Consider the following 18,798-nt stretch of genomic DNA (forward strand, 5'->3'; position numbering starts at 1 on the left):
CAAACGTGTGCAGATCTACCCTGTGCGCCTTTCCACTCCCCTCTTCCCTCCCTTCCCTCCGCCCACATACACGCATACAGCGGGCGGCCATAAAGAGAAGCTGCAAAGAATAAGAGACCCAGAAAAAAAGTGCGCACGTGCCCGTAGGTGCGCCATCTTTTGTCATCGCCCGCCCGCCACCATCCTTGTGCTTGATCGTTTCTTCTCATCCTCGTCTTCCTCGTTCTCGTTTTCTCTCTTGGGTCAACGACGGTGGACACATCGTGGAGAAGGCGAAGCGATCGTGACTTCCTTTCTTTCTCTCTGGTAAGAGCACACCTTCATTGCCATTCGACAGTCATATAGACTCTTCACTTCATAGACTCTCCCGTCTACCTCTTTTTCGTTCTTGTCTTCTATTTTTCCACCCTTTCACCTTCACGTAAGCGACAGCTCTTCGGCAGACAGACACGCGCGAGTACTCGGCCCCTCCTTGTTTATATTGCTTGATCTATCCAACCCCTTTGTATTGTTTGTCGAGCCTTTTTTGGTTTTCATCGGCACACACATTCAGACACCCAGCTTCATGATGAACGTCAAGCAGGCAAAGGCGTGGGAGGACATCTCCCTGTGCCGCTCCGTGTCCACCATCAGCAGCTCTGCCTCCACCGCTGAGGCCACAGCTGGTAACGATGTGTCTTCGTTCCTGTTTGAAGACTACCGCGATGATGCCTTTTCTACCAAGTCCCGCTGCAAGCACTGGCTGTCGGTGGGCCACCTGGGCCTCACCACCACCGATGCGGAGCTCAAGTCTCTCTTTTACCCGTACGGCGCCGACGAGGCTTTCACAGCGTGGGAGGGGGCGATCATGACGGGATTTGTCGGGTTCGACTCACCCGAGATGGCGGACCTGGCAGCGCAGAAAATGCACGCCTTCGTTCCTCGGGGGCAGTCGCAGGCGCTGACGGTGCACGCGGTGACACTGGAGGAGGTGTCGCAGGCCCACTCCAAGAGTCCAAAGTCGTTGCTGGCGGCGCTGTGCAGTGAGTGCCCCACGCAGGGTATCAGCGCCATGATTAGGCGCAGCAAGTCCCCTGTGGCCGTGGCCAGGGACGTGGCGATGGAGGTGGCGCGCGCCTCTCCGGTGATTCTGCAGCGTCTCTTGGCGGCCTTGTCTGACCTCTCCCCGCAGTGGTTCGGCTTCGCCTCCTTTACCGAGGAGCTACTCAAGTCACTACTGGGGTTGCTGCTGGAGGCAGGCGAGCTGAATGCTGCGCAGACCATCAACTGCGGCACCGTGGCTGGTAATCTCTTCCAGATGAAAATGACCACCGGCGACCCGTACTACCTGGCCGGACGACTGCTGCTAAAGGCTGGGCACAGGCTGGGGCAGCTCGAGGGCATTTGCGCGCTGGCGCACACATGCGCGATGATCCCTAACTGCCACATGTCCAGGGCTTCTTTCTGGGCTCAGGTGGCGGATATCGCCACGAAGGTGACGGACCCGGAAGCGAGCCATGCCCTCCTCGGTCACCTCCGCCGTTACACCAAGACAAGTGCACACGTAGCAACCACTGCCACCAGTTTGCTGTCGTCATCTGTATCGTCTCCGTCGGTGTTCTCGACGATGCCGTGTGCCCCTGCAACCGCGACGCAGCAGCAGTTGGTACGCCAGCTCGTGCCTCTACAGTACCCGCGTCAGGACGAGATGAAGCGCCGCACCATCTACGTTTCTCACTTGCCTGGCCTCCTGCCGCAGAGCATGTTGCTTGAGCTCCTCACCACAGCTGGCCCTGTCAACAAGGTGCGCATCTGCGCCGGAGCTGGCTACTGCACGCTGTTTGCCTTTGTGGAGATGCGCACACTGGAGGGGGCGCAGCGGGCCATGTGCATGAACGGCCTTCAGCTGATGGGGTTTGCCATCCGTGTGCAGACGGCCCGAAACGCGGTGCAGGACGTGCTCGAGGAGGATGCACGATTCGACGCGAATGGGGCTTTGATTCAGCCCTGCCTCTTTGGCGTGTCTCAGGCCCCACTGTCCAAGTGCCTGAGCCCCGCCGAATGGATCCACTGATGCACATGCGCGATAGTTGGCTCGTTTTGGTGCCGCCTACACCTCCTTCAAAGGGGGGTTCCGCCCACGCCTTGATACCCTCGCACACCAATGGCACGGGTGCACTTACAGCGGCGCGCGAATGTGCGCTTGTGCGTCTTTCTTGCTCTCTCCCTGTTCTGCTGAACGCGCCACACGTTTCTTCTTCCCAGTGGAACGACGTCGCCGGCTGCCACACTCTTTTCCGTATGGCCGGTCATTTGCAGCGGCCGAGTTGGCGGGACAAGAGTGAAGGACGGAGTCGGTGCGCAGTTGCCGGGTGTGGGTGTCGTATTGCATTGCGGATGAGGTTCAGCCTGGCGCTCATCGCGTGACGATGTCTTGTGCACTATTACTGGATTTAATTCTCGCATGTGGATGGCTTGGTGTGGCCTGCCAGTAACGCTTGCTTTCCTTTTTTTTTCGGTTTAGTGCATCTTCGATCCGTGAGACATGCTGGCGTCTTCCTGGGCAGGCGCGCAGAGGAGAGAGGGCAGAGGGACGTGGCCTGTGTGCTGTAACTGGGTGGGTCTTGGCGTCAAGAGTGTGGCATGTATGGATGTGTAGAAGAATTGGCCTCATGCTGTGTCCCATAAAAACACAGACGGTATGGTAGCCGCGGTGCCAGCTACATCTCTTTCATCTCCCTCTTATACACCCTTCCTCCTCCCTCGCGCGCGCACACACGAAGACGGTTCACAAAGGCACACCAACGCAGCGGAAGTGTGTCGCCCCTTTCCCCCGTCACATGTCACGTGCTCATTTCTTTTTGTTTTGCTGTTGTTTTCTTTTTTCCATGTGTCTTGCAGGGGTGATGCACGATAGAAAACTCGCATCTTCAATTATGCTGGTTTCTCTCTCGTTCTCTTTTCCACTGCAGCCGCCTCCCATTCGTGTATCATAGAAGTTTGTCTGTCTCCGTGTTTTTTTTTTGTCTCTCTGGCGTCTCTTCTCAACGCAGCTGTGTTGAACGCACACCGGCGCGTGATGAGGTCATTTGCTTGCTCGTTCTCCCCCTTTTTTTTGGAGGGGACTCGAAGATTCTCTTGCGCGTGCTCATAGATACCTTTTCACCCCCTCCTCCGACTGCACTAGCCCACAAGCACGCACACATGCACTATACATGTGAGAGAGAGAGGAAGGTTGAACGCTGAGGAGCGGGGGGCACTGTTTCACAACGTCTTTCCCGCCCTCCCGCTGTCGAGTCTAGCGTATGGCAGGCCTGGCACTCTCCGCGGCCGACCTCACCAGACTCGCACTCTCACCACAGCGGCGAGAGTAGGAACGAAAGAGGCGTCGAGTGCCGTTGAGGGCGGCCGTTTGGTTTTGTTGTCATCTGCGCTTTTGCTTTGTTTGCCACGCCCTCTGCCGCTTTCTTGTTGTTGTTTCACCACGTTTTATAGATCGACGCTTCGCCACCCCTCCTTTTTTCTTTCCGTGCGCTGCCTTGCATCTGAACGCGCTCGGTGAAAGCGTCTTCACCCTCCCTTCTTCCCGCGCTCCTGGCTCTCCTTGCCTTCCCCCTTCCCATCGGTGAATGCGGCGAGACATGTACGCGGCCAAAGACAAGACGGCGTGGTTTCAGGTTGGTGTTTTATGTGTGCTTGTGTTTCTAGTTTTTTTTTCTTTTGGCGTTCACCGACCCCCTCTTCGTCTGCTCGCTCTTTCCTGTGGGGTGAGCTGTGCCATTGCGCATGTGCGTGCATGCTGTGACCAGCGCGGACAGATGAGGGAGAGGGGGGAGGGGGGCGCCTCCGCACCCGTTGTCTTATTGCCTTTTTCCCGTTTCGCGCTGCTTGGGCACTCACTAAAAATAGCAAAAAACAGAAGAGAGCGAGAGACGCAGCAGCTGCGCGTATCCCCATCAGTACAACTCGCTTGTCATTTTTATATCCCTTTCTCGTATCTGCATTACTTCGCACTCCTTGTTCTGTACAGCTTCCGTTTCGCCTCCATCTCGGGCTCCGCTACCCTGCACGCTCCGCTACCCTGCACGCTCCGCCCGTCACCTGCAGCGGTTTCTCTGTGCTCCCAATTTGAACTTCACATGTGCGGCTGCTCGACTCGTTTCTCCCACGCGATTGCTCCCTCCCGCTCTATTTTTTTTCTTTTCCTCTTCAGAGTGCCTTTCTGTTTTGTTCTCTGCCTCTCCTATCCTTCTCACGCCCCTATCGCCGTGCGTTGCTGGCGGCGACTGGGGGAGAGAGAGGGTGGGGGCGGGAGGGGCGGCGATGGGCAAACACGCCCACATTCAATAGAACCACACTTTCTTTCCTCCATTTTCTCTATATATCTCCCTGCCTTATTGTTTTTTTTTTTCCTTTCGTGCTTGGCAAGCGCGTGCGTGGGCGTTCGTGTTTGCGCTCTTTTTTTCTTCGTGGTTGCTGTGAGCTCGATCCGCAGTGGACTCATTGCCTGGAGCTTCTGCTATGCAGCCATCTCCACCAGCGTGCTCTCACGCTATCGCTCGCCGCCGTTCACTCCTCTCTCTCGCGCCACTCATTTATGAGTGCTTGCCTCCCTTCTAGAGTGTTTAGGGCAGAAGGTAGTAGAAAAGGGCAGCGATGGGGAACCGGGCAGACGCCGTTGTGCACCGTCGAAGAAAGCGCGCGAATGCATGTCACAGGTTGGTGCGCAGACGAGGAGGGGGCACATACAAGATTCTCGAAGCAAGCCGCAAAATCACGTGCTTCCTATGCCATGTAGACGGCACGTCCCTTCCCTTCCTGCGTCTCTGCCTTTCTTTCCACTGCGGGTGGGAGAAGATGACGGGCCTTGATTCATCTGTATTTGTGTTCGTGTTCCCTCCATTACGATACGAGCGGCGCGTTACGACCACCGCCGTTACCACTTGTGCAGAAAAAAAAAGCAGCGGACTTCACACGCATGCGTGACTTGCCGAGGCTGACGGAAGAGGTGCACCAGAAACATGCTTCAGACTTCAGGGATGGTATTGTCTCCTCCCTCACTCTCTGTCTTCCCTTCGCTCTGGTGGGCGCTCTCTTGTGTGCCCATTTTACGTGGCTGACACAGCTGAGGTGTACCCCACTCGCCCACCGTCTCTCGTGATTCCTTGCTTGTTGACAGCCGTCTGGACTTGCCATGTGCTCTGAGTGCATGCCTCCCTCACAGCTTTAATTTTGTCTGCACTCGCCTCTCTGCTCCTCCACCGCTCAGCGCTCCCTGTCTCTGTGCAGCACCCACTTCTCTCTCGCCGCTTTACGTAGGCATTCGCACATATACGCACATGCATGCACACCAAACCAGCGCGCATGCGGAACTGAAGTAGATTGTCGATTGCCATGATCCGCGTGCCGGGCAACTGGACTTGCGCCCAGTCTCCCTGCGCATTCGTTGAGGTACGCGATGAGTGCTATCTGTGCCGCCTTGTGCCCGTCTTCACCGCCACACTTACGTACGAACTGGAAACTTCTGTCCGGGTGAACTTGCTAGAGGCGCGGCGCTTCGCGAGTCAGGACTTCGCCCTTGCAGAGACTCATCAGGTTGTGTACGCGTCGTGCTCGAGCGGCATCGAATATCGCCCCTGTGCTCCTGGCGACCGCTCGAGAGAGGCGATGGTGATCCGGTGTCCTGTATTCCACTATACGGCAAAGGAGGTGACAGTGGACGGGCCGCGACGTGCCGCCTGTGCGACCGCTGCTCATATCGCGGCCGCCCTTATGGGACGCTACGTTGTCGTCGGGGCTCAGTTCCGCACCCTAGACGGTTTCTACACGGTGCGTCAAGTGACGCTACAGAAGGGTTATCGCGGCATAGCGCTTGTCAGCGGCGACTGCCGTGTGCGCGTGAATGATGCTCGGCGGGCCGGCAGCAGCAGCCTTGGCGGGAGAGGGGCAGCGCGGCCCATTGGCCTCGAAAGTGAGACAGATCAACTCCTGCAGCTGCTGGCGTGCGCCGACAAGTCCGTCGGTGCGATTGTCGGTGTCATGGCACGCGGCCCTCGAGGGTGTGGCGTTTCCAGCACGGTGAGGTATGCTCTGGAAAGCGTTGCTGCCACGCACACGGTGCTAGGATGGTCGAGCTGCTTCTCACCGTCAGAGGCATTTCAAGAGGGGTGGGGTGGCACTGTGGTTCTGGTGGTCACTGACGCTGAGCACGTCTTTGCGGCGGCTGAGCCGGAGGTGGCCAAGCTTCATTTGCGCAAGCTCCAGCGGGACGCTGCGGTTCTTCGCGGCGGAGGCAACGGTGCCGCCCGGTCGGTTGTGGTGCTGTGCGTCAGCCACGGCTACGGTCTCTGTGCGCCCGACGTACTGGACGAGCTCGTCGCCTTTCACCTTGTGTTTTACTTCCCTGGTGCGTTGCAGCGCGCAGTCTTGCTGGCCAGCGTGCGAGGCGGCAGCGCCATGGACTGGCTGAGCGCTGCGCAGGGTCTCGTGGGACGGACATGCGCGGAGACGCTGGAGGCGGCCCGGCGGCCGGACATCGCCTCCGTTCTCCCCTTCAAGGCAGTGCGGTGGTCGGAGATCGGCGGGCTGGCGGAGGTGAAGGACAGGCTGCATCGCGCACTTGTGTGGCCGCAACAGCAGCCGGAGCGGATGCAGCGCTTCCACATCACCCCACCGCGCGGCATCCTCCTCTATGGCCCCCCAGGGTGTGCCAAGACGACGCTCATTAAGGCGCTTTGTTCAGAAGGGAACTTCTCGCTCATCTACCTGGACTCGGCGACCGTGTTGAGCGCGTATGTGGGGGAGAGCGAGCGCTACCTGCGAGACGTCTTCACTCGCGCCCGCCGCCAGGCGCCGTGCATTGTGTTCTTTGATGAGGTGGAGGTGCTTGGCGGCCGCCGAGTCAGCGGCGGGCACGACAGCGAGCACGTGCGCCTCCTGTCGACCCTTCTCACCGAGATGGACGGCTTCGCAGACATCCACGGGGTCTGTTTTGTGGGGGCCACCAACGTGCCGCACCTCCTCGATCCAGCGTTGATGCGGCCTGGCCGGTTTGATTACATGGTACACGTTCCTCTGCCCACCTTGGCAGATCGCGAGTCCATTCTCCAACTGCTGCTGTGCAGAACCGCCGCTGACACCCGCATCATCGCGGAGCAGACGGAAGGTTTCAGCGGCGCGGACCTCAAGGTCTTCTGCTCCGAGGCTCTTTTAGCGTTGTTCAAAGAGTCTGCTGGTGTTCCACAGGTGCTGCAGGAGAGGGCCAGCGTGACAGCATACCTGTTGCAGAAGGCGAGCGGCTTTAAGCGCACTCACTACGACTCGACCGCTCTAGACCAGTTTCAACGTGAGCACGCATCTGCGTGAGCGTGGGAGACGGTGAAGAAAAGGCAGTTTGGCATCAGCTCTGTATCCACCCTGCCCCCTTCCCCCTTTTTCCTCCGCTCTTTGCGTAGGGACGCCGGCCATTGCACTCTTCTCTTCGTTCCCTTGCCTCACCCCTGTTGCCCACACACCACAGACACGAGGGCGCACACGAACCGCTGCTCCTCAACGCTTCCTTTTTCGCCACCTTTTCCTTCTCCCCCGTTTGCCGTGCTGCATTTCGGCGCAGCGACACGTACGACATCGCGTAAGTAATCCATGACGGGAGTCTCTCTCAACCAGGCACAGTGCAGCACTGCATGCACCATCTAGGGCATGAGGGCGGTGCGCGAGTGCGTCGCAGCACCTCAAGCTGGCTCGTGTGAGGACGAGTACGTTTTTCGTGTTGCTGCTTGGCATGCGTTCCTTTGCTTCCCGAGTGGCCACGGTGCACCTCAGTGGTGCGCTGTTCCTTTCGTAAATGCTGCTGCACGCGCAGGCAGGGCCTCTCGAACACCCTCACCTCCCCACGCACGGAGTCTACCTCGTCGCCCTTTCTGCTTGGGCTCCCTCGTCCATCCCTCCCTTACACTGTGCTGTGCTTGTGTTTCCCATGTTTCACGTGCGGCGGGCTCTGCTGCCCCATCGTGCTTTTGTAATGCGGCACATCTCGCGGACGCTGACGCGACGCATACACATATACATAAGTACACCTCCACTTCACTGGCTGGCGTGTACAACAGACGCTCCCCCTTTCCTCTACCTCTCTCTCGCTCGTCATTACACGACTTCTCTTCCGCGTCTTCTCGTTCTTCAAGTTGGTTCATCGGCTTGAGGGTGTGCGTGCCTTTCAAGATGAACGTGGAGGTGACGGGGCGGTGTTTCTTTACAGGAGATGACTACTACATATCTCTTCCCATCACCAACAAGGCGGCCAACCGCGGAGAGCCACGACAGCTTCTATGCAGTGAGATGATTCACTGGGACGACTACCGGCAAGAGCGCGGCATCAACGACGGCAAACCACCGATGCAGCAACTGTTTGCCTCTTCTTACGCGGAGCCACTCGTGCGCACCTTCGCCCTAGGCAATGATACATACGTGACGCAGGTGACGGGTGTGTCGGCGACCCAGGCCGGCTCATCCAGTCAAATGTTCAGTGCGGAGATGCTGCACTGGGACGACTACTGCGCAGCGCGTGGCATCCACACAGGGGAACCGACCATGGCAAGTCTCTTCCGCCCCTTTGAAAGCAAAAACATTCTTGTGTTTGACTTGAATGAGCGCAAGCTCACTGAGTTTGAAGGGAACAGCGTCGCGCTCATCTCATATGGCGCCGATCGACAGACGTACTGCAGTGAGATGGAGCACAGGGACGATTATGTCAGAGCAAAAACTGGGCAGGCACCGCAGCCCAGCATGGCGTCGTTGTTCGCTTGATGGCCCGAAGGTAGGCGAAGGCGTTCAGACGTGACGAGGCGGCTTTCTGCTGCTGCTGCTGCGCCTGCGCCGCACTCCTTTTCGCATACAATCGACACATGACCAAGCCATGAAGCGACGCGCGTCTTTCCGTCTCTCTCCACGATTCTATCTCATAGCAGAGGAATATCTCGAGTGCACGTGTGCCCATGCACAGAAGTCGGCGTTGATGAACTCCATTTCCTTTAGCTTGCCGGTCTATTTGAGCCCTTGATACCGGCTACTTCACGCTGCGTAGTATCTCAGCGCCCAGCACACCGCACGCCGTATGCGGTGTATGCTCAGGCAGCCCCCTCTCCCCCCCTCCTATCCCCTGCCAGCGCCGGAGCCCCACTTCTCGTGGTAACAAGGGTCGAGAGTGCCTACGGCGTGGCAGGGGGGGGGGTCTGTGCGATGCATGGCCACACTGATGTGTCGGCGGTGGGGCCCTGGGTGGCGTTGCGTCGGGGTGGCCCGCGACAGCGAACACGCTTGTGCCGTCCATGTGGTAGGCAGGGTGTCGGCGTGGCTGGAACGCATTGCACCCGGCCCCGACTGCCGTTGCTGGTGCGGGGGGAGGGGGGGGCCTGTGTGCCACCCCTACGGGGATGCACAGCAGGTGGGCGCCGGCGTGACGGGCGCGGGTGTGAGGCGACCTGCAGAGCGCGGCGGTGGTGTGGAGTATGAGGCAGGGGCCGTGCTCGGATGGCTGAGCCGGCGCGTTGCTGTAGGGCGTGTGTGTGCAGGGCTGCTTGGCACCACGCGATGTGCCCGTGACAGGGCCCGGCATAGCGTGGAGTGCAGCTAAGCTCCGATGCACCGTGACAGAGAATGGACGGCCTGAAAAGCAAATTTTTTTACAAGGGATGCGAACGACGACCTGGAAGAGTGGCGATGAACGCGCTACGCTTGTTGCTGCGGACGGGGTGCTCTCGATATCTCGGCAGCGCGACTCTGCTTTTACTTTTTGGTTCACCTTCACTAGTTGCACTGGAGAAGAGATGGGGTTTGCCTCGATATACAATGCTCTGGTGGTGGGGTGTTCACACCGCTGCTTGTCGCGCTTTTATTTCTCCACAAATCCATCCTCTCCACCGTCTACAACTCTCTCGAATCGTGTGTTTGCGGCGCCTGTGCGTGTTTCGTCTACGCGGTGTTGATTATGGGACATGGCGGCCTCTGTGCCACCTACGTTGTCGATGGGCTTTCTCACGCTTGCTCCTCCAAAACCTGCCGGTGAACATGCACGTGCCGGCAACCTCTCTGTGGGAGGTCTTTGCATAAAGAGCAGTAGACAGTCGAATCGCAGCGGTGCGTGCGTGTGTGCGCGGGGTGCTAATGAACGCGTTTGGTGGCGGTTTCAACCAAAACAAACCTGGTGGCTTTGGCCAGCAGGCCCAACCAGCGCAAGCGGCATTCGGCCAGCAGGCGCAGGCAGGAGGCTTTGGACAACAGCCGCCGCAGCAGGTCGGCGGCTTCGGCCAGCAGACGGGTGGATTTGGCCAACCGGCACAACCACAAAGCGGATTTGGCCAGGCGGGTATGTCGCAAGCAGCGGGCGGCTTTGGCCAGGCTCAGCAGCAGCCAGTCGCCGGCTTCGGGCAGCAACCGCAGGTTAGTGGATTTGGCCAGCAGGCGACCCAACAGGCTGCCGGATTCGGGCAGCAGGCGGGTGGATTTGGCCCGCAGTCGCAGCAGCAAGGCGGCTTTGGTCAAGCGGCTGCAGCGCCACAGACTGGGGCCTTTGGCCAGCAGCCGCCGCAGCAGATGAGTGGCTTTGGCCAACAGTCTCAGCAGCAGGTCGGTGGCTTCGGCCTGCAGCCCGCCACTGCTATGGGGGGCTTTGGGCAGCAGCCGCAGCAGGCAGGCGGATTTGGGCAGCAGACGGGTGGATTTGGCCAGCAGTCGCAGCAGCAAGGCGGATTTGGACAAACGCCGCCACAGCAGCAGAGCGGTTTCGGACAGGCGGCTGCCGGCGGCTTCGGTGCGGGGCGAGGCGGCGTTGGCTTCGGTGCAGCTGGCGGCTTTAATCAGTCAACAGCGCAGGGAGGAGGGTTCGGTGCTTCTCAGCCGGCCGTGAATGCTTTTGGGCGACCACAGCAAGCGCAGGGTGGATTTGGCACCCAGACCACTGCTGGTGCTCAGCTCGGCGGCGGACAGGGCACGGGTGGCTTTGGCGCTGCTCCTCAGGGCGGCTTCGGCTCACAGCAGCCGGCGCCTGGTGGCTTTGGCCAACAGGCGGCTACCGGCGGCTTCGGCCAGTCCGCTGCACCAGGTGGCTTCGGCACTGCACAACAGACTGGTGCTGGTGGGTTCGGTGCTGGACGCGGCACTACAGGCTTTGGCGGGCCGCAGGCCACCGCCGGTGGCTTCGGCGCCGGCCGCGGGGCCACCGGCTTCGGACAGGCTGCGCAGGGTGGGTTCGGTGCGCAGCAGCCAGCCGCCAGTGGGTTTGGACAAGTGCAGCAGCAGGCGGCCGGCTTCGGAGCACAGCAGGCGACGGCCGGGGGCTTTGGGCAACCTGCTCAGGGCGGCTTTGGCAACGGTGCTTCCCAAACCATCACTGGTGGTGGATTTGGCGGGGCCCAGCAACAACAGCCGCAGGGCTCCGCCGGCGGGTTCGGAGCTCAGCCCAGCGCCGCAGGCGGCTTCGGACAGGCCACCGGTGGCTTTGGAGCTCAGCAGCCAGCTGTTAGTGGATTCGGCCAGGCAGCGCAAGGCGGCGCCTTCGGCCAGCAGTCACAGCCCGCCGCGGGCGGGTTCGGCGCAGGCCGCGGCACCACCGGCTTCAATGTCGGGGGCGGCTTTGGGGGCTCACAGCAACAGCCGCAGACCGCCGCGGGCGGATTTGGGGCCCCGAAAGGCGCGGCAGGTGGGTTTGGGCAGGCCGCTGGTGGCGGATTTGGACAAGGAGTGGGCGGCTTTGGCGCACAGCAGCCAAAAGCTGGCGGCTTCGGTCAAGCAGCCCCCGCTACCGGCTTCGGGCAGGCTGCCTCCGCTTCTGGCTTCGGTGCGCAGCCGCCGGCCACTGGTGGCTTTGGGCAGGCACCTGCTGCAGCAGCACTTGCCAGTGCGCCGGCCGCTGGCTCTGGCGTGAATGTGGGCCGTCCCACTGACTTGGCTTTCATGTCCCTTCCTGACTACAACGCAACGCCGTATGGCAACGTGCTGCTCTTCGACTCATACGAGCGGCCTCAGGCGGCCAAGCAGACGGCGAAGACGATCGAGGATAACTTGAAGCCCGTTGTACCTCCAGCCCGTCGGGCGATGCACACGTGGATGGTGACGCAGATGCGGGTGCCTGACGAGAACACGTTGATGAAGCAAGTACCAGCGTCCCTCGCCTCGAGCGCCCTGTCGCCAGTGGCGCTGAAGGAGATGCTGGTCCCTGCTGTGCAGCTCGGCGGCGCCGCGGCAGGAGAGCCCGCCGGGGCGCAGAAGCGGGTGTCGCACGACTCGCCACGGCGGCCGTCGCCCGCGACGGCGGATGCGCCGATCGTCAACGCCGCTGTGCCACGGTGCACCAACCCTGAGTATACCCTGGAGCCCAGCCTCGCTCAGCTGGCCACCTACACCCCCGAGGAGCTCCGCCGCGTCTCACGCTTCACGATTAGTCGTCTCGACGGCTCGTGTGAGGTACGCTTTTTGGAGCCGGTGAACCTGGTGCGCGTCGACGTAGCCGCGGTGGTGCACCTCGGCAGTGACGGGCACGTTGCATTGTACCCTGACGGCGACGCCCCGCCCTTGTCGAGCGGTTTGAACGTGCGAGCCGAGGTGCGGGTGCGCGATCCTACCGGCAAGGCCACGGAGGGCATCGCCCGCTACTGCGCGGAAACGCGCGCCCACTTCGTGGGTCACCGGCAGGGGTGTTGCGTCTACCGTCTGAACGACAGCAGTTCCGCGGCCGGCGCGTCCCGTGCGGCTCTTGGGCAGGATGCGAGCGACACCGCCCCGCTCTCCATCATCCACGACGAGGATGAGCACTCGCACGACCTCGACCGCTCGAGTGACGACAGTGAGGAGGAAGACACAGACGACATACGCAGCGCCGATCAGCCGCAGGCGGCCACTGGTAGCGGAGGCGCACTGGCGATTGCCGATGCGGAAGTGCGCACGTACACGGTGCCGCCGCCACCAGCGACGCGAAGGCCAGTGGTAGAGCGGCGCCTGACGCTGGCTTCGGCTGCTGACTTCGATCTGCCGTACGCCCTGCCGGACATGAGCGTGGAGAGCAAGTGCGAGCCGTTCTCGGTGAAGCTGGGGACATCGCGCCGCACGACTGAGCCGCGCGTGTACTACGTGCGCGCGCAGGAGTCGATCATTCAGCGCACCTACGTCAACCATCCACCGCGGTTGCAGCCCTCGGAGCGGACGATTCGCGGCATGCTAGCGAGGAGCGTGCGAGCCGGCTGGAGCACTGCCGGCAGCGTTGCGTTCCCGTCGCACGCGGAGTTACGCGACGGGGCGGAGGTGGGTGGCGCGGTGCCAGAGGTGGTGGGTGCCTGCGCCGTTGCCGCCACTCCGTTTCACTGGCACAAGCCGTCCCAGAAAGCGCTCACCCAGTGCGCTGTGGCGCTGCTTCGCCTGTTTCTGCAGCACACCGACGTGGCAGACGACGCGGCGTGTCCACTGGCATCGATTCATCTCCACCGCAACAAGAGCCACAACACGCTCTCGGCGGAGAAGCTGAAGGTGGCGTCCAATGCCATCGAAGGCGTGATCTCGGCAGCTGGCAAGGCATCTCTCTCTCGCGTAGAGCTGCTCTCCACGCGGCAGACCTGCACCGTCCTCTCCCTTCTCTCCGCCCTCTACGCCCTGCCTGAGGCGGACGCCGCTGTCCCGAACGCGATGGAGGAGGCGCGGTACCTTACGCAGCTGCGCCATCGAAATCTGGCTGGCTGGCTGAAAACGGAGCTCGCTGCCTTTCTCGACAGCTCCGCTACGCGTGCGGTGAAGTTGTCCCCTGCGGAGGAACTGGTGCAGGCTATGCTGTGCCACAGGCTTCGCGAGGCCCGCGCCTCCGCTCAGTCGGTCGCGAACGCGGAGCTGGCGCGTGTGGTGCGCGTGTGCGGGGAGGGGAACCAGTTTGGCGGTTACATCGAGATGGCGAAGAGCGGGTTCAAGGACGGTGAGGAGGTGCGCCAGCGTGTCGTGAGCCTCCTCTCTGGCAAGGTGGAACCCTTCATCCGTGACGAGGAGTACACGGGCCTGGACGAAGAGACAGCTGAGGTATGCGCGGCCCCGACGGCGGCCACGTGGAAACAGCTGCTGGGCATCTTCACTTTCTACGGCTGTGTCCCGGATACGCCGGCCGAGGACATAATTCATGCCTTCCTCGAGCGGCTGCGCGCACCGTCGTCGCGCAAGCTCAATCCTTTGCCTCCGTACGCCGAACGTGTCGACACCGCTGTGCTGCGGACGCACCGTGGGAAAGATGTTGTGCGGCGCGGCAACACCTTCCAAGATGCTGCGTTGCTGCTCTTGGAAGGATTCGCCAACGGCTCGGCTCCCCCGGCTGCCTGCCTGCACCCCCACGCGTCGAGCTACTCGGGCGCCGACTATCTCACTGCCTTCGTGATTGTGGCTGCGATCCGCGCTGTCCAAGTACCGAGGGAGCAAGCCTACAGAGATGCGGAGCTGTCGGTGCTTCTCGGCATGACGGCAGAACTCGAGTGCAACGACGAGACGTGGTTCTGGGGCCTCCTTCCTCTGCACATGATCGAGTCGCCCGCCAACCGCCTCGACGCCGTGCGCGCGTTTTGCAAACGCAACGCCATGCGTGCCAGCGTTCAGAAGCAGCTGGGCGAGCCCCAGGCGGATTACGATAGATTAGTAAGCCTGATGCGTGTGAACGAGGGCTGGCTGGAGCCGGTTTACGTCCCTCCAGAGGAGGAGAGGAGTGCCGCAGAGAACATGCCGAGCGTAAGGACGCACGCCGCCCTCGAGAAGGCACTGGCAAAGCTGGCGATAGAGCTGTGGTAAGGGTAACGCAGCCGGCAAGGGCGTGACGCGACTGAGACAAGGCGTAGCGCACGCACACGGACTCGTGCCAGTGGGTATCTGTGGACGTTTGTGTGTGTTAGCGTCTCCATCGGACGGCTTAGAGCAGCGGGCGCGTGTCTTACATTTTTTTGTCTTCTGTGTTCCTGCCACATCGCTCGAGCGCTGCACCTTGATTGAGAATGGCCTCTGGCCAGTCGTGCGCGCCACTCGCTGTTTCTTACGTGTGTAGGGTAATGAAGGGGTGCGTGTGCGTATGCGTGTTTGTGTGTGCGCGTCGTGCGTTGGCTTTTGCCACTTGACTCCGTTGTCATGGTGATGGCAGTGCTGCATGCATTCTCTCTGTCTTGGGATGCCAAAAACGTGTCGTGCCTTTGCCATCCGCATCAGTCTTTGTCGTTGCCGTGTAGTGGTTCATTTTGTTTTGCCAGAGAGGGAGGGCAGCGCCTATGTCGCACCTGCGCGTGTGTGCCTGTGCTGGTCTCTGTGCTTGTAGGGGTTCGCCTGTGGCTTTAGGAGGAGGTGCAGCGACATGCAGGCACACGCGCGCTAACGCATCGGTGCCTGACTCGTCTCGTGAATACACTATAAGAGAAACACAGGAGCACAGTATGCGTGCATCGCGACTCAGCGGCGTGATTGCGCGCATGCGCGTGCATGTGCTTGACATCGCAAAGGACTGCCACTTCACGCATCTAGTTCAGAAGGGCGCACGGGAATTCCTCAGACCCCACTCCACGATAGGATCTCTGCACACGAAATGGATGGCAGTCGATGGTGGCAACATCACACGCTTGTGTGTGCCCTGGAAACATGTGAGGCTTGGCCCGGTCTCTGTCGAGGACGGCTAGCGCACTCCAGCTGCACGCTGAAGAGGGGCGATACATCCAGAGGCCATAAAGTGTTTACTGCTTTTCTCAGGTGGGCGCACGCAGCGCTGCCGTTGCTGTCAAGGGCACCGTCTGTGGTGCGAGGGCACTGCTGCTCCATCCTTGTTGTTCTTCGGTTGTAGCTGTGCTTCTGTGTGCTACGTTCCTTGCACCGCTGACGTGTGAAGGGGGCAGAAGGCCTCTCCACGCATGGCTGCCTCGCCTTGATCTTTCTCCACGCTGATGATGCGTCCATCCTCCCCCATCCTCCCCCTTCCCTCCCCTTTTCTCGCCGCTCTCTCAACGCCGCACAAGCTGTACTCGTGCTGCTTCCCGTTGCTTGCGTAACGGCCGTTCGCTACGACCAGCGAGAAGCTCTTCTTGGTTGTTCACTCGCTATATGATTTGACTGCTGCCATTTGTTTTGCCTTCTCTGCTTCTCTGCTCTTTCCTCGCAGTTGTGTGCGCGTGCGCCAGCATCCTGGACGTCCGCTGTCTGTGAGCGGTTTTGTTCCGTTGCTGTATGCGTGCTTGCTGGTGGGCTCTCTTGGCGAGTGCGTGACATGTGATGCGCGTGCAAGAGCCTCTCCTCGCCGTCGTCTCACCCTCATCAGTGCGCTTCTTCACCCACGTGGGTCCATACGTCCATTCCCTTCTCGCCTAAAGGCTCTTTCTCTTGTCTGACCATTATGGCATGGCAGCTGCGGGCCTCGGTGCTGCGCGTCCCGCGCTTCACCCTTCGCTTTCCCGGGAGCGGCAGGATAGAAGACATGCGCCTCTTTACACAGACGCTCTACAGGTACTGGTACCACAAGGGCTTTTGGGGCGCCACCGTTGCCTCTGCGGTTGATTTTCTCAATACCTTTGTTCTCTTTATTGTGGCGGTCATCTTCACGATGCGGTTCGACTGGGCGGTAGCTCTCAGCTGCGTGGAATCGGAGTGTGCTGCGCACCCACTGGTGAGAGGGCTGCACGCCCCGTACATCTTCCGTAGCACGTTCTGGGGCCACCTATGGGGATTCATTTTTCTCAGCTCCACTGTCGGCTCCTGCGCGTACGAGCTGGCGCGCTTCGTGGAGACGTACTACCTGCAGTACGAGGTCGAGGAGGTTGCTCGCGAGGCTGGCGTCGACACCGGCTTCCTTACTCCGCTGCACCGCTGGCGCTATCACCTGCAGCGTGGCCTGGATGGGCGAGCCGGGCACGAGTTCATCGGCTTGTGCGGCGGCGACGCAATCGCGCTCAGCACCGCAGGATGGGGCGAGTTTCTAGAGACCATTTGCGCGGCGGTTGGCCGCAGCGGCAGCGTCAAATTTGGCGCTCCTGGCGAACCGCTGGATCCCCTACGTGCTGTCCAGGGCCTTATGCAGTTGGAGAACTACCTGATTGCGCTGCATGAGGCTGATGCGTTGCGGGGTACCGCACTCCAGTACGTCAGCCCAAGCGTGATCAGGACCCTGATCGACTCCATGTTTGATGCCTTCCGTACAGTCGAATCCCGGCATAAGTGCGTATGGGCCGTCCGCTCCACCATGGTCACCTACGCCGTGCTGTACGGGGCGGGGTTTCTCTTCTTTTGCGTGTACGTGACGCTCAAGGTGCTCGTGAAGAACGCGGCCCAGGTCAAGGTCAACTACTGGGCCCTCTCCCAGCGCATGTGGACAACGGAGGCGCAATGGCGCTTTCGGCTCTACAACGAGGTGGAGCACCTGCACGCGTGTCGCCTGCGTGCCGGGTCGGAGGTGGCCGAGCGCATGGTGGATCGGCTGCGGGTGTCGAACAGCGTTTCTAGATTTGTGCGGCGGGTCTGCAGCACGTGCGTGCTTGTGACTGCCATCCTATCCTTTCTGAATCCGGCTCTTCTCATCGGCTCCTCCATTGGCGGGCTCACTCTCGTTTGGTGGCTCACGCTCGCTTTGATGCTGTATGCGTGTGCGCCAGAGGTGGACCCTCGGGAGCGCGAGTACGCGTACATCACCGACCTGGAGCGGCTCGTTGACAGCATCCACTACGACGCGGCGGAGTGGTTCCATTCGGCGGACGCTTTCTACGAGCACATCACGACGACCTTTTTCAAGAATCGGCTTCTAGTGGTGGTGACCGGCCTCCTCGAAAGTCTCGCGCTGCCTGTCTTGCTCGTGTATGCCCTGGGGGACGGCAGCGTAGAGGCGTTGGTCGAGTTTGTGTTACAGCACTCGACGACGGTGGACGGTGTCGGCTCGATCGCCGCCGGCTCCGACTGGAGCTCCTCTTCTCTCTCCAGGACGCCGCCGGGGGAGCACGACTCAGGCGGGGTCAATCACGCGTCAGCGTCGACGCACAGCAAAGACGCTGACACAAGCGCCACATTGCTCGGCAAGCCCGCAGCTGCCACTGGCTCTGCACACAAGCGGGCAGAGAAGGTGCAGCTGTCGGTCGCCAGTTTTGCTGCGGTGTACTCACAATGGACGCTGCGGCACATCGACGGCCCGACAGGCAGGGAGTCTCCGGCAAGCTGCCAGGACGCTGCCCTCAACAACTTCCTGCGGCAGCTTAGTCTCCGCGTGCGGGAGGCAGCCATCACGCACGCAGCCAGCGTCGCCTCCGCGGATGAGCTGATGATATCCAGAGACTCATTGGCGCCGTCGAAGTCGGTACGCTCGGAGCGCCGCTTTAGGGTACCCCGAGAAGACGCCGAGCAACGGATCGACGGGGCCGACGGCGAAACCAGCGGGCTGCCGGCGTTTGCGGCGGGTAGCACAACCGCACACGAGCGTGAGCAGCTGTTCGTGTCGCAGGTGTCCTCGTCGCGCCACGCCTTTCACTTCTCTCGGACAACTCAGCTACCGCTGAACCGTCGAGAAGCGGCAGACTACGGAACTGAAAAGGGAGGCGCCCTGTGAGGAAGAATCCAGCGAGTGTTTGGCTCCGCATGCGAACAGCGTGCGGCTCGTCAAAGAGGCGCCGGGCCGTTTCGATAGCACACATGCTATGTGGCGCTGTTCATAATGGCGGGACACGCTTTCGTCTCCGGGATCGGATCCTTCGGGATCGATGCCGCGGCTTTGTCTGATCCGTCTCTGCTGCTGCCCCCCCCCCCCGATTCTCCCTCCGCTTGCTGTTTGCCGATGCTGCATGTATGCATCGACGT

General features: G+C 60.9%; 5 protein-coding genes across 5 annotated transcripts; all 5 read left to right on the forward strand.

Annotated features, from left to right (window-relative positions):
- Positions 1 to 565: 565 nt before the first annotated feature.
- On the forward strand, positions 566 to 2,053 carry LINJ_27_0360 (conserved hypothetical protein; the record flags this gene model as incomplete). The annotated part of the gene is made up of 1 exon (XM_001466268.1): positions 566 to 2,053. One exon carries the CDS (start codon positions 566 to 568, stop codon positions 2,051 to 2,053), a length of 1,488 nt encoding a protein of 495 aa, XP_001466305.1.
- Positions 2,054 to 5,373: 3,320 nt separating this feature from the next.
- LINJ_27_0370 (putative ATPase) lies at positions 5,374 to 7,344 on the forward strand (the record flags this gene model as incomplete). Its single annotated transcript, XM_001466269.1, has 1 exon — positions 5,374 to 7,344. The coding sequence occupies one exon, from the start codon at positions 5,374 to 5,376 to the stop codon at positions 7,342 to 7,344; it is 1,971 nt and encodes a 656-aa protein (XP_001466306.1).
- An 852-nt stretch (positions 7,345 to 8,196) lies between these two features.
- LINJ_27_0380 (conserved hypothetical protein) lies at positions 8,197 to 8,781 on the forward strand (the record flags this gene model as incomplete). The annotated part of the gene is made up of 1 exon (XM_001466270.1): positions 8,197 to 8,781. The coding sequence occupies one exon, from the start codon at positions 8,197 to 8,199 to the stop codon at positions 8,779 to 8,781; it is 585 nt and encodes a 194-aa protein (XP_001466307.1).
- Positions 8,782 to 10,137: 1,356 nt separating this feature from the next.
- On the forward strand, positions 10,138 to 14,781 carry LINJ_27_0390 (putative nucleoporin; the record flags this gene model as incomplete). Its single annotated transcript, XM_001466271.1, has 1 exon — positions 10,138 to 14,781. One exon carries the CDS (start codon positions 10,138 to 10,140, stop codon positions 14,779 to 14,781), a length of 4,644 nt encoding a protein of 1,547 aa, XP_001466308.1.
- A 1,576-nt stretch (positions 14,782 to 16,357) lies between these two features.
- On the forward strand, positions 16,358 to 18,550 carry LINJ_27_0400 (conserved hypothetical protein; the record flags this gene model as incomplete). Its single annotated transcript, XM_003392573.1, has 1 exon — positions 16,358 to 18,550. The coding sequence occupies one exon, from the start codon at positions 16,358 to 16,360 to the stop codon at positions 18,548 to 18,550; it is 2,193 nt and encodes a 730-aa protein (XP_003392621.1).
- Between the last annotated feature and the right edge of the window lie 248 nt (positions 18,551 to 18,798).

This window comes from Leishmania infantum, chromosome 27 (assembly GCF_000002875.2).
Source record: "Leishmania infantum JPCM5 genome chromosome 27".
Classification (NCBI taxonomy): domain Eukaryota; phylum Euglenozoa; class Kinetoplastea; order Trypanosomatida; family Trypanosomatidae; genus Leishmania; species Leishmania infantum.